The sequence below is a fragment of the Macaca mulatta genome, chromosome 14 (assembly GCF_049350105.2).
Source record: "Macaca mulatta isolate MMU2019108-1 chromosome 14, T2T-MMU8v2.0, whole genome shotgun sequence".
NCBI lineage: Eukaryota > Metazoa > Chordata > Mammalia > Primates > Cercopithecidae > Macaca > Macaca mulatta.
In genome coordinates, this window is record NC_133419.1 from 109,762,814 (window position 1) to 109,778,322 (window position 15,509).

Consider the following 15,509-nt stretch of genomic DNA (forward strand, 5'->3'; position numbering starts at 1 on the left):
TTACTGTTTTTGCCCTGTGCTTTCTACTCTACCATTTAATCAACCATTATATAATTCAGGACAGTTGGGAGCCTGTCATTTTTTCAGAAGGACGAATAGCTCAGGATGGCATGAGGCTAAGATGAACCACCCTTGCTAGTAGGGTTCTCTGGCAGGTGCCCTAACTCTGGTGCGCTGCAACTTTGTTTTCACCGAAAAAACCTTTGTGAATGACTTCTTAGGATGTTTCTTTTAGTCATTTCACATTGCATTCACATAGAATGCACTCGTGCCTAATGACTGCAAACTTTCCATCCCTTGGTTACACCATAATTTCCTTGCCCACCTCCCTTTTAAAATTTTTAGATTGTATCCATGCTTAGGTTTTTGGTTCTTGTTTGATTTTATTTCACCTATGCTTAGGTTTTTGGTTCTTGTTTGGTTTTATTTTGTTATTACAAGTAATTTTAATGGGTTTTAATTTTTGTTATTGTAAGTAATTTTTTAAAATTGTTAGTAAATTTTTTAAAGGTTGCTTAGGTTTTGGGTTCTTGTGTGATTTGATTTTATTTTGTAATTATAAGTAATGTTTTAGTGGGCAGCCTTGTTGAAGACTGGGTTTTGTCTCCTTTGAAGTCACTTGAAGGACTGATGAAGAGTGAGACTAAACTGTAAAACTTCATTTTGCCAGATAGCTGGAATGTTAGGGACATGCCTGGGTAGGTGATGATCTTGGATATTGAAAACTAATCAGGGAAAGTAGATTGAGAGAGAAGCAGATGAGATGTGTTTCTGGGGAGCACAAAATGTTCTACATGCAGATTAGCCGTGAGAAAAATGCATAGCATAAACTCAACTTGTATGATGTTTAATTTTTTTTTAATCTGGGAGAAGAGACATAATTGTACCTTCTAAACTGCTGTGGAGCAGGGATTCTTAACCTGGACTCTGGATGAGCTTTGGGGAAATCTTGAGATTGCATGCGAAATGATGGCGTGGGCGTGCATGTAGCATAGACACTCCTGTGCAGTTAACTGCTGGATTTATGACCAGAACAATAGAGTGGGGCCAAAAACTTTTTGCCGGTCCTAAATGGCGTCGTAGATATTTTACAGATGGAAACACATATGTGAAGTAGTGGTGTGATGTGCAATCTTCTGCCTTCTCGTTCTTCCTCACCACCCCCAGCCTTTTCTGATTATTAGAATTCTGATCCAAGAGGACCAGTTTTTTCCTCTCCTTTTGCAGTTATGTTTATAATGAAGTCTGAGCCCATCAATCTTTTCTTAGATGAAATTGTTTTTACAAATTTGTTTTTAGTACTGAGCAGCTAGAAAAGAGACATTAAGGATGTGATATATTTTCACTACCAATTCTACATGTGGTAGCCTTTGCTGACAGGAGAAAGCTGAGCACATTTTATGGAATGTACTGCAATAATTAATCTTCATTAGGACCGTTGCATGGACTCATAAATTAAAATTTATGGTAAGGAGAAAAGTCTCTGGCACAACATTTTTGAATACCAAAGTGCCAATACTTTAGGATAGGTATAAAGGTTTCTGAGTATGTTTTAAATGATCACAAGCTCATTTATTAGGTTTAAATTATTTAGGAAAAAAATCCAAGCTACATTTATGGATATGAATGCAAGAAGGAGAGTTTTATACAATTAAATGTCCAAAACTGGGCTCTCGGGCACTAAACTCTTGGTTCTCCCAGTAGCTTTGCACAGCCAGTTTAGCTGCATGTTGTAAAAGGACACCCAGGGTTTCTGTGTAAGGGCATGTTCACTGTTCTCCACCTCTGGACACCCACCCTCAGCTCCCTTGCAGCTGTATCAGTCTGTGGTTTCACCTGATAAAGTTTGCATTCCAAAAGAAAGAGAAGAAAAAGCAAGAAGTTGAAAAGCTGCTCAGACTGTCTAATAAAAGGAGTGTGCTTTCTTCTAGCAGCCCCTTGTCCTTGCTTTTGTGAAATTTTTGAATAGGCTGTACAGTGGTGTCAATCCCCTATTCTGTAATTTAACACATACGAACTTGCGCACCCCTAATTGTACATGAAGAAATGCAGTTGCCACAGAAGTTATGAGCTCTAAAATGAGTCTTATGCCACTTTCTGGCTGCACAGTCTCTTTTCCAGTCAGGTTTACAGAATCCCCCATAATTTCAGTTGCCGTTTTATAACTTAATTATTGGAACTGTCTGCCCCAGCATCCTTGGAAGTTTAGTGCTCACTCCACTACGTTGGGTTTCTATAAGGCATTGCATCCAGTAGGAGAGAAGTTGACAGATTTTCCCAGAAGATGTTTTTCTTCTATGTTGCCTTGGCCATAGCCTATCGGACAGCACTTGGAACTTTTTTTTTTTTTTTTTCTGATGGAGTCTCACTCTGTCGCCCAGGCTGGAGTGCAGTGGCGCGGTCTCAGCTCACTGCAACCTCCGTCTCCTGGGTTGAAGCAATTCTCCTGCCTCAGCCTCCCGATAGCTGGGACTACAGGTGCACAACACCAAGCCCGTCTAATTTTTTTGTATTTTTAGTAGAGAAAGGGTTTCACCATGCTAGCCAGGCCGGTATTGAACTCTTGACCTCAGGCAATCTGCCTGCCTTGGCCTCCCAAAGTGCTGGGATTACAGGCGTGAGCCCCGCACCTGGCGGGAACATTCTTGAAGTTTGGTGTAGTGGTTCTGATTACTGTGTCTTCGCAGCCCAGGAAGTGTGGTTTCTGGGTTACAAAGGACATTCTGACTTGTTTTCTTTGGATTTAATTCACACATCATTTATTTAAAGTATGCTGTTTACCAGTGAGTGGTCTTCCTATTCATGGCAGGTACCAATGATTACCTTGCTCTTCTTGTGATAATATGTTATTTGCCCCACTCTTTCCCACACTTGTAAGTTTATTAGCTAAAGTGTCCTAAGAGCCAGAAAGGGAATTTAAAATTTAAGTGGAACAAGCCCTAGGAGTTCCCGCTACTTGGAATAATATATCAGTGAGTCAGTCTCTCTCCTTATGCCTTTCTCTGTCAATACATAGGAATTTAAACTATGCCTGATCCTGGCAGAGTGTTCTCAGAAGCATCCATTTTACAAAAATAGTTGCTCTAGCAGGTGTGAGATACGAATTACGTGAGGTTCTGTGCACCAAGAGACTGAATGCCTTGCCCACATATGCCACTGCTTGTAGTTTTAGAATATTGATCTACATGCAGTATTATTATCAACTTTGTGACAGGGAAAGTAGTTTTATGAAATTAAGACTGTTAGAACAAAGGCAGGCTACTTGGCTTTGTGGGGAAAACTGCAGGTTTGGGGATCAGAGAGACCTGAGTTTGAATCTTTCTTTCACAAGTTGTGGACCTTTGACAAGTTACTTAACCTGTGTGACCCAGCTTTTGTCATCAGTCAAAGGAAGATATTTTTTGCCTTGCAAAGTTACTGTAAAGATCTAACAAGGGTAAAAAGAAAGTGAAGTATGACATTGAATAGGGTCATTAATATGTAGTAATTATTTTAATTACTAAAAGCGAAACTGGTAGGAGTTAGTACATGAGTATATACATTGATAGGAATAAAACTTAATGCCCTCTAGGGTATCTACTTTTCACTGTCTTCCTCATTGAAGTCGTTTATTAAGTCCCCAGATAGCACTAGGCCCTATATTCAAAACAGTTTGCAAAAATATCCTACAGCCTGGTTGAAATTAATGATGTAGTGACAATAATGTCATGTAACATAGCCTATTCAAAATGTGGATAGAGAGTCCATGTTACCAAATTGGAGTGTAGGACTGTCCTTACCTGTCTGTTCTCCTTCGACAGTCCCATGATTTAGGCATTTGATAAACTGCTAGTTTACCATGTGACTGGCAGAGAGCAATAAAGAAGAGGTACTGGACCCCAGCCCCTCATAGAGCGTACACTCCAGCAGGAGAGGTGGACCATAAGGAAGTAAGCAAAAACCAGATAAGAGGTGGTGACAGGGCCTTGAAAACAATAACCGGTGAGGGAGGAATTGGGAGAGTTCGCTTTAGCCAAGATGGTTAGGAAGAACCCTCTCTGAGGCGAGACCTGACTAATTATTGAAAGCTACCTCTGGGAAGAAGGAATGATTCATATTTATCCTAGTGTTCTAATCATGGTTTGCGTAGACAATTATTATTTAAATATTTACCCTAATAGCATCATCATGACTGTACAATTCTGTGTATTCCTGTTAGGAGATTCCTTGGCTGCTTTTCACCTCATCATCATTCTACCCATGTGTCTGTCCTGATTGTGGTACTGACTTCATGGAAGGTGATGAGTATAAGAAACAGTTGCTATTCTAGTCCATACAGTGGCAACTCATTAGAAAGGAGTGAGCCAACATTGAAATTCTCATAAGAACAGAAAAGTGAAATTGAGATGGTCTGAGTACTCTAAATGAGGATGGGAAAGGTAACTCAGGTGATGTATTAAGGGACATGTAATTCTTTGGGGATAAAAAGAGAAAACTCTGATGTGTTTTTATGCTTAATTTAATTAAGTTATAATGTATTGGGGGGTATACTACCTATTTTAAACTATACTTTTTTTTCTTGACTTTCTTCCTAGCTGTTTTAGTTTTTACAGTAAACATGGAATAAAAAATAGAGTTTTCATATTTCCCCTCACTACCTCTGCAGTTTCCCCGATCAGTAACATCTTGCATTAGTGTGGTGTATTTGTTACAATGGATGAACTAATAGTGATACATTATTATTAACTAATGTCTATAGTTCAAATTAGAGTTCACTTTTGGTGTTGTATATTTTATGGGTTTTGACAGATGTATAATGTCATGTGTCCATCATTATAGTATCACACAGAATAGCTCATTGCTCTCAAAATCCCTTGTGCTCCACCTGTTTATCCTTCTCTTTCCGAATCCCTTGCAACCACTGGTCTTTTTATTGTATTCACAGTTTTGCCTTTTCTGAAATGCCATATGGGTGGAATCGTATATGCAGCCTTTTCAGATTGGCTTCTTTCACTTAGCAATATATTTTTAAGGTTCCGCTATATCTTTTTGTGGCTTGATAGCTCATTTCTTTTTATCACTGAATAATATTCCATTGTATGGATGTATCGCAGTTTGTTCATCTATTGAAAGACATCTTGGCTGCTTCCACATTTTGGCAATTATGAATAAAGCTGCTATAAATATTCATGAGCAGGTTTTTGTGTGGTAATAAGTTTTCAGCTCCTTTGGGTAAATATCAAAGGGCACGACAGCTGGATCACATGGTAGGGAGTATATTTAGTTTTATAAGAAACTGCTAAACTCTCTTCCGAAGTGGCTGCATCATTTTGCATTCCTACCAGCAATGAACGAGAGCTCTTTTTGCTCCACAGCCCCACCAGCATCTTGTATTGTCAGTCTTTTGGAATTTAACCATTTCATAATAACTTCTGTAGTTTAAAGCTGTTTTTAATTTTTAAAATATAGTAGACTGTGGTAATAATAGACTTTGTCTTTTCAGATTTTGGTTATATGCTGGATTAAGTACTATTCTGCCAAACATGAAATTCTAGCTTAGCGTAGCCCTTCCTTACGAACAGGCTTGCCCTTTGAAGAACTGTCTTCTCAGCCTCTCAAAGTGAAGATTTACCTGAGATAAGGCTAATAATAATATACTTAATTTTAATAAACGCATCAAAGACTATTGTTGCTTGCTGAGGGCCTTAACCTAACAGGGACCCAGGACCTCTCTTCCCTCCTAGAATTTGTCCCAGACCCCTACCCCATTCAGAATCCCTTCCTGAGTGTCCCAGCTCCCCAGGAGTTCTCTCATGAGCCATGATAGTGCCACTGTACTCCAGCCTGGGCTAAGCAAGACCCTGTCTCAGGGGGTGGGGGGACATCTCAAGTTAAAAGGCTTTCTCACCTTACCTGGTAAAGACCAATATAATCCAGTTAACATCAACAGAAAAGTAAGATCATGCCTACCATGGGGAGTTGGAGAAGCCATAGTTAACATTTATAATGCATTCACTATACATATATCACTTATTTAATCTCTCTATGAGGTAGATATTAGTCACATTTGCAAACATAAAAATTGGCACTGCGTGACGTTCAGCAGTTTTCCCAAGTTTTAGGCAACTGCTAGGGTTTAAATTGGGTCAGACTGTCTCCAAAGCCATTTTCTTTTCCTCTGTGCCAGAATTTTGGAAATGACGTATTTAATAACAGTACTTGAATCATTGTTAAGTAACTGATTTGTAAAAGCAGTCGTTACAACATTAAACAAGGAAGGGGGAAAAGTAGATATTTTTTACATTATGCCATGTGTATATTTCAGAGAACTTACCTGTAAAGTTAAGGGGAAAAAAGGTTCCATGGTCACAGTGTCTTCCAAATATACTGAGTTAAACTTGATAGGACGAAGTTACAGTAAGATCCAGGCACCATGAACTAGATGTTATAAAATACCTTTAACAATAAACCTTTTAGGAAACTAAAGATTCTTCTTAATCACCTAGTTACGCTTCCTCTTAATTTTGTCTTCAGATCCTGTGTCTCAATGTTATCCACAAGGTTATGGTGTGTTCTGTGCCTTGCTGAAGCCTAAAAGCATTCATTTTCCTGCTTTACCAGTCAAATAACCCTCTCAAAGCAGTAAGGTTAGTCTTATAGGAATTGTTTTTAGTGAGCCAACAAAAGCTACTAGAACCAGGAGTCTGGTTTTTGGTTTTGTTTGTTTTGCACATATGTCATCAGTGTGTAAAATATAAAAAAGGGATCTATCCTTTTTTCTGTAAAGGGCCAGATAGTAATCATTTTACACTTTGAGGGATACTCACCTCTGCCGGTACAGTGGTAAAGCAACTGTAGACAATACATAAACAAGTGGGTGAGGCTGCATCATCAGTAAAACTTGATGTATAAAACAGGCACTGTGTGAAATTTGGCCCACAGGTATAGTTCGCTGACCAGCCTTTCCTTTTTAAAGTTGGTAATCCACTTTAAAGTCCTGTTGAAAGCTTTATATACTTTGCAAAATTTACCTTCTCCTTCTCTTTGAAAATGAGAACCAGGTTGAGCATGGTGGATACGCCTTTAGTCCCAGGGAGGTTGAGGCAGGAGGATTGTGTTAGCTCAGTTCAACGCTAGCTTGGGCGACATAGCAAGACCCCCCATCTCTAAAAAGAAATAATAATAAAATGGGAACCATTTTGCCAGTCTCCAGTCTTTGAGGATCCTCTTCCATTCTCCATTGACCCTAATGAACAAGATGGTTTCCACTTTCTCTAAGAACCCAGTATGTAGTTCTCAACAATCAGGGAAGTACTTCATTTAGAGTAGCTAGTGGCTTCATATAATCTTCATCCACTTTGTTTCTTTCCTGGATACCAATGTTTCTTGTTTGTTTTTTTCTAAAGGTCTTTCTCTTCAAAAGAAAACAAAAGATGTAAGTTGAGAATTTGCTTTTTGGTCTAGTTTCCCATCAACATTAGGTAGTACTCTTGTGATAAAAATGAAAGCAACTTCAATTTTAACTTTTAATGTTTTTGACAAGTGCTGTATTTGCTTATTATACTCTGTTGAAATATTGTATCTGCTGGTGGCAAACCACCCTGAGTCTAACGTCCAGGAAAGTGAGGGGAGATCCCACTGTTATTGCAGGTCTTATGGAACCTGATACCTTTGTCTTGAAGTCATAGTCATTTGTTGACTGTGCTACATGCTGTTAAAGAAAAAAATTCATGACACTTACTAAAGAATAGTAAGTCAAACTTTATTCAAGGGGTAGGGGCCACTGCAATGGGGTTTTTTAGTAGGGGTGAGAGACTGAGCTCAACTGAGAGTACAACTAGGACGAGTGAGAGTTACAGAGATTTACAGGGAGGGATCATTAATGGAAAGTTATTAAGAAGGAACATCAAGGGTTTGGAGGATTCTGGCTAAACAGATTCCACAGGATTGTTACTGAAGGCAAGCATGGGGGATGGGAAATTTGACCAGATATTAAGGGTGAGAGATTTTTGTTACACTGACTCAGCAGGATTCTTGTTAAACTGGACTAAGTTGGCAGACCTGGACTAAAGACAAAGCCCAGTCAGAAAGAGGACTTAGAAGAGCCAGACTCAAGTTTGGTCAAAAGAGAGTGTGTTTGTCAGTACTTCATTGAGGGTTAAGATTTTGATGTGATCACACATTTTTAAAAGGATAATAGTTAGATTTTATTGCAAAGAACATCAAAATTACTCATTTTTGTTGAAGTGACATGCCAAGTTTTGATCTTTTTATAATCTTAAAAGTATTGTCTCATTTCTCATTGTGAGTCTGAAGTTATTGGGTGGTACTTTTTTACAGTATAATTTCCCTTCCACCATTAGTGTGTTAATTTTCACTGTGGCTTTGATCTCTTCAATTTCTTTGGAATTAATGATACAGTGTTTAGAGAAAAAATACAATGCAGATTTAAATGTCTACTTACATACTGGCTTAAAATGAATCATGTATGCTGCAAAGAAGATAAGAATGTGGTTTTAGTTGGGGATTATTCTTTCTGACCCTATATGACATACAGTGGGCCAGTCAGATACTACGCAGGACAGAAGCTCGGCCCAGGGGGTTTATTCGTTTCTTCAAGAAACATGTATTAAGCCCTTGGGTACCAAGGCAGTGTGGCTGCAAAAAACAAGACAAAGTTTTTGTCCTTAGGGAACTTGTAATGTAATAGAAGATAAACACATAGACAGTTGCCATAAGGCATTTCAGATGGTGCGATGGAAGTAATCACAATGTTAGGGTAACCCTAAGAGGGCACTTAACTCACATGGGGGTGGGTCAGGGAAGGCTTCCCAGAGCTGGAAGGAGGTCAATGAGTGAGGATGGTTGCAGAAGCCCTAGAAAACATAGATGGATTTGAGAGAGGATCAATTAAATTAAGGTTATAAAGGAGAAGGTAGCTCAAGGATGACTTCGAGGTTTTCAGTGGGGGAGTAGTCCTTTTCACTTAGAAGGGAAATAAATACAGGAAGAACAGATTTGGGGAAAACATGTGATAGAAGTATGTTTAGTTTGAGGTGCAGGTAGAAACATCCAGGAGTTGGTTGAATATGCTGATCTGGTGGTCTGGAAAAAACCCTAAGCTAAAGATGCACATTTTTAAGTCATTAGCATTGTGGAAGACTGTGGAAACACTGAACTGCATGAGAATACCCAGAATGAATATGTAAGATGAGGACAGTTGAGGCCCAAGGATGGAACCTGGGGAAATGAACATTTATGTAATGGATAGAGGAAGAGGAAACTGGGAAGGTACAATCAGGGAGGTTGTAGTCAACCTTTAAGTACTTTAAATTTAGATGATTGCTGATTACATCTCATGGAAGTTGCAGTAGTGGTAAAATTTAAACTGTCCATTGACAGGGCGTTAACTCAGCAGAAGTTGTGTTTGAAAAAACAAGTTACTGGGTTTAGCCATAATTTGGCCACTTATATAATTTTTTAAAACATGCAAAGCCAAAATTTAGAACACCGGAACTTGTGATATTAAAAACGGAGGATTAGTCAGCAGACAGGAGCCTGTGCACCCACAGACTGGATTGAGTGTTCTGGGGGGTGCTCCCACACGTGACACTCTCCTCTGTTAACTCTGCTGGAAGTTGAATTAGAAGCAAAATCCATTGAAATGTTGCCTTTTTTGTTGCAGTGATGGTAATCCTTGGGGCTTCGAACAACCCTAACTGTCATTATTTTTACTGTTCAGATGAATGGACCTTTACTGAATGAATTCTTTAAGTCATCTTCAGAAATGAAGACAAGGAGCCCCAGACCTCAAAAAGCTACCCATTTAGTAGGCAGAAGAAGAAATCTATACCAAATTACAATGCACAAGGTGGAATCCTTGAGGAAGAGGTATTATTTGAACTGGCTTTTGAAGGATAAGGGAGGTTTAGATAGTTAGAAAACAGAAAAGGAAATTCCATATCGAGATAAAAAGAAACTGAGAAGCTAGGGCATATTCAGGGAATAGAAAGGAGCCCCAAAGAACAGGGGCTCTTTTATATTAAGGGGGACTAATGCCAAACAGCTTACAGAGGCAGGCATATACCAGCTCATGAGGCTCCTTAAAGATTATACTAATAATCTTTCCAGAGAACCACTGAAATTTTTATGAAAAAGACAAGAGCCAAGCTGTGCTTGACGGAGACTGCTTCTCTAAGCGTGCTTACAATGGGCTCAAAAGAGAAATGTTATACATGAAGGTTTTATAAATGATATTTCAGCAAGAACTTTTGTTTAAGATGACTGGTTCTTAATTTTTTTGTATTGTCCTGAGGGGAGAGTGGTCATGGAAACCATTATTGAATGGCTTCCTAATAAGGCTGATATGTAAGACTGAAAAGTAAAATTATCAGGAATTCTCACAGGTTTCTCCATATGATCCATGGAGCACCATTTTCTATCCTGGAATGATGACTCCCAACCTTTTCGTCATCACAAGACAAGCTTTTGTATAACCATTTTCACAAAAATTTCAAAATCATCAAAATAGAATTTCCCTGTCATCATCTGTTTTCAACCATAGTGGTCCCATGTGTTAAAAGATTTTTATCTCTCAAGAAAGTTAATATTTCGCATTTGTTTCATTAACAAAGATGTAATTTCCAGTTCATCCAAGTATCTGAAGTATTGAGCATTTACAAAGCCCAGTTAATATAATTCTAGCCAAAAGCAAACAAATCCCACAACTTAGTCTTTGGCACACAATTTCAGATTAAAAAAAAAATATATATATATATATATATAGAAAATAACCCATGATTCATATATCTTGACCTAAGCAGTCTCACCTTTTCCCATAGACACAGGGACCCTAAGTTGGAGATCAGGTTATCAACAGGAACAAAGATTACGTAGCATACCTACTCTGTCATCATCTGTTCAGATTACATATTACATGATGATTTTTTCTCTGTTGTATGATACGTCCTTTAAATGGCATACCAGACATTACTAATAAAGTCTTTATTATTTGGATTATTGAAAGTTAACGAATAGTTAATTGGCGCTTTTCCAATTCAGAAGAAAGAGATCACTTTTAATAGGCAGATTTGTACCTTTCATGGGAGATAAGGAATTGGAGATGGGTCTTGAAGGACAAAGGAAGACCCAGAAGAGGGAGGCACCACATTTGCAGCAAACACTGGTGGAAATGCCCAAGTGTCTGCCGAGCTCGCGAGTGAGGGCCGTGCCTGAGGAGTGAGGGACTGGGAGGAAAGCTGACCTGAACATGCTAACTTCAGGTTTTCTTCCAGCTCTTTTGTTTCTTGTGAAATTAACCCTGTTATTCCGGGGTGATGATGTAACCTACAAGTGTCTAAAAAAGTTAAAATGTTGAAACCAGGAAATCAGCCGTATTGAAAAATAAGTTCAGTTTCTCCGAGTATTCTGATGTTTGGTTTCAGAAAATTTAGAAATTCAGAAAGTTATATTCCGTTTAAAACTCAATTACAAATAAAGATTTTAAAATTGAACTCACATTCCAATGTTGTATCTTGTTTGCTTAATTATTAGCAATGAGTGAGTTGTTTGGCTCAGATGGTTACTTTGGTTATCCAGACAAGCTTTTGTGTATCCATTTTCACAAAAATTTCAAAATCGAATTTCCCTGTCATCATCTGTTCAGATTACATATTATATGATGATTTTTTTCTCTGTTGTATGATACGTCCTTTAAATGGCACACCAGACATTACTAATAAAGTATTTGTTATTTGGATTATTGAAAGACTGACATCTCTGAATTCTTTAACTCTACTTTTGATTTTTATAGCAGTAGTGGGGCTTTTGGTGTGCTGAGTTAAGCGATGCTTTGGCTTTTTAAGATGTGCTTTATCCATTGTGTTGCACTGTCTTAATGCTGAGCAGTGATATGTTTGCTTTTGACCCTTGCCTTGAACATTTAAAGAATGTGGCAAGAGTCTAAGTCCCACAGAAGTGCTGACATGAAGATAAAATGTGGAGCTCAGACTTGGACTCGCCCCAGTTTTGCAGGCCACCCCCTCGTTGTCAGTCATCTCAGGGACCTCCTTACCTCCCTCGGCTTAGTGGAGAACACTGATTTCACTCCTTTTTCAACCTCTATTGCATTTTCATTATTTCAGTGGACCTGTTATCTTCAGAATGTTTTACTATCTGTTTGATACATGGCACCAATGATGTGCTGCCACCATGGCTCCTAACAGAACTCATGATAGAAAGATGCAAGAGCCCCTCCCAGAACTTGCAGAAAATATTTAAAAATCAAGAAACTAGAATTCTCTATTACGTATATTAGATTGTTAACCCATCAGAAAGAAGTCCCTGTCCCTAATTGGATCCAGTGAGCTCCAGGTGAACATTAGCTAGATGGGGTCAGAACCCCACTGCCTGCCTGATTCATTAGGTTGTAAATGAAAGGGAGTCCTCTAGTGCCACTCCATTTGGAAGAGGCCTTTTCTGAAGAGACCAGATAGTGGCTATAGTTTGCTTTCTGCTTCCTAATTACTTTCTAGGTTTATTACAGTATCCCCCTTTTGGTAATTTATCTGTAGAATACCTATACTGTTGTTTAATAATTAATTTATTATACAGATTGCTGCTCATTTGCTATAGAAAGTAGTATAAAGGGCCTTCCTAGAATTTGAAGTGATCCACAAAGCAGCAAAGCTGCCTATTGTGAAAATACTTGGACTACATAATTTTCCACCTTTTATTATCCAAACCACCTATTTCCTGCAGCGCATGTAATGTGCAGGAGCACATTAACAGAGGATGCAATAGACAGCTCACTAATCAGGCCATTTCTGATGAGCTGACCTGAGATGCACTTGACGTATAGGTAGAGCAAAAATCAGTATTCCCTTGAACCAGATAAATCCTGGCACTATAACCCTGTGGGATTGTCACAGGACTGGCCATACTCATAAGATTAGGGCTCAATACTTTTTTTTAAGGCCCCTTTTCACTAAGAATTATTTTAATTATTTGCTGACTGAATTTGTATCACAGGGAACTCTTTCATGTTCATCTCTCCAGGCACTCTTTTAAAATACAGTAATTTGTGGCTTTAAATAACCTCATAGTGCCATCTAGTTTGTCTTTCCTCCAATGGTGAAAGAGAATGGCTGAGTCAGAGCATTGGACACTTCTGGGAGGAAAATGGAGGAATGATTTCCAGGTTTGCATCAAGCTGGTCATAAATGGATGTGCTGATTAGGTGCATTCACTTTGATATCCAGGCTGTCTTCTTAAAGAGTAATCCAGGCCATTGGAAGTGGAGCAGTTTGTTCTCTTTCAGAACACGTCATGTGCTTGGGATATAATGTAATATTTCTGTGATTTTTTTTTTTTTTTTTTGCTGATTAGATATAGTGAATGTGAGAATTTAAAAGGAAGTAGTTTATAGACAGAAAGTTAACATGTATTGAGCACTACTGTGTGTTCTCATTTATATAAGTTCATTTAATTCTCACAATTTTAAATAAATTACATAATACCTGTCTTTACAAATAAAACTGAGAGTTAGAAGTGTTAATTAAAGGTCTGACTGTGTTGATGCCAAACCAGTGCTCTTTCCACAGTTCCTGGTATTTAAATGTTGATTGAGTCAACTCTAATTGCTTTCAAAAGCCTGCCTTTGGGGCTGGGTTCAGTATCATTCATACCTGGGTTTGAATCCCATGGGTGTAATCTTGGTCCAGTCATTTAACCTCTCTTAACCTCATTGCAGAACGAGACTCATGCACTCCACACTGAGAGTTACCATGAATATCAATGACATAATCTATGTAAGGTATGTAGCGCAGTGCCAGACCCTGAGGAAGCCTTGTATTCATGGTTGCTACTGCCAATAGATGGACTTTTTATTTTGTTTTAATCGTATATCCAATAATTGGGTCATCTTGGAACAGCTAATATCTCAAAATGCTTGGAGGATAATGTTTTGCTTTTTCTTCTATTTTTAGCATATCAAGTGATTTCCTCTACTTTCAGAAATTAGCTTTGTTTTTATAGTCTATGTCTTGGGTATGTACAAAATACTGCAATAATGTTTGCTTTCTTAAGGCTATGTGTGTGTCTTTGATACAGATTTTTAAATGGAGGAAATTTATTTGACGTCTTAAGTAATCTGTAGTTTAACATCTCAGGTTCTATTTTATGCATGATCTCTAGATCACAGCTTAATGCAACAGATATTAGAAGCAGCACCTGTTGTCCAGATAGCTGTTAGCTTGCACACTGTTACCTAAAGATAACCTGACTTTCAGTAGAGGTAGTTTGACATGGCAGGACAAGCACACACTGGAGCCAGACATACCTGTGGTGCCTCTCCATGTCCTCAAATTGTCGATGATACAGCTGTAACTTCCTAGAATGATTGTGAAGATTGGAATACCCAGTGTGAACAAAGTACCTTGCACGTGCTTGGTGCATGGTAGGACCTATCTACTGATGGGAAGGTACTTACTAATTATACAGATATCTTGATGTTGCCATGGTTTCCTTCATTCTTGAATAATATCACTTTACCAACTCTCTGTAATTTTGTCCTATTTTAAATGTTTGATTTCATACTGAGTCTAAAGTAAATCTTTGGATTTCTTCTCACCAGTGATACCAAGAAGCAGCAGGGAATGAAGAAGAGGAACAACAGTGACGTGGAAGACGTGGGACCATCAAGTCGTAACCGAAAGAAGGCCAAGTGGGACACGTTAGAGCCTTTGGATACTGGCCTGTCTTTAGCGGAGGATGAAGAGCTGGTGTTACATCTGCTAAGAAGTCAAAGCTAAATACTTCCTGCGCCTGCCTTCTCCTTGAAACCTTGGTTATGATTGTATAGGCAAGAAGTTGAAACACAGTTGATTTGGGGGCACTTAGGTATCATATGCTCCATTCCCAAAGGGCACATTTCTGGATAGAAGCGATCGTATCTCCAAGTCCCTCTCACAGGATAAGCTTTGTGCCATCACTGAGCATACTCAGATCGAGGGTGGATGATACCATTTCCTGACCCCGGTTTCCAGCATGTGTTCCGTTAGATTTTTATCCATGGGTTCCTACGCCTTGTCATTGGAAATGCTGCCTTTGTTTTACTGGCAAGTTCTGGAGCTCTTGTGTCATTGTTGGAAATTCCTGTCTTGCTTACTGTACAGAAGTTTCTATGTTACTGTTAAAATTGCTCATGATTTCGGTGTATTTAATATTTGCAAAGAGACTGAGCATGATGGACCAGCCCTGAGAAAGAATATTTTTGAATTGAGATAATCAATAATAAACATGTTTCCTATAAAAGAAAGTATTAATGTTTACATTATGTCCAGTAACGTAAGAGAACTCTCAAAGGAAGGTTCTTAAGGTTAAAGTGCTTGGCCAATTCCTGAAACAGTGAATTTGTCATGTTCTTAAGTTAGCCTTCTCAAGGATATCATTTAACTTAACACTTGCAGGTTTGCTAGTGATCGTTTATAAAATTCACAGAAGTTCTAAATACGAAGACTGACTAAAACGTG

General features: G+C 38.5%; 1 protein-coding gene across 6 annotated transcripts in view; it reads left to right on the plus strand.

Moving 5' to 3' along the window:
- Positions 1-15,295, plus strand: part of DDX10 (DEAD-box helicase 10) — a 274,322-nt gene extending 259,027 nt beyond the window's left edge. For all 6 annotated transcript variants that reach the window (XR_013404274.1, XR_013404272.1, XR_013404273.1 and 3 more), the window contains one exon: positions 14,612-15,295. Coding sequence is in view for 3 of the 6 variants with exons in the window: in XM_077964258.1 (XP_077820384.1) it covers positions 14,612-14,789 (178 nt within the window). In the remaining 3 variants the exon portion in view is untranslated. The remainder of the gene's footprint in view (positions 1-14,611) is intronic.
- Positions 15,296-15,509: the final 214 nt, after the last annotated feature.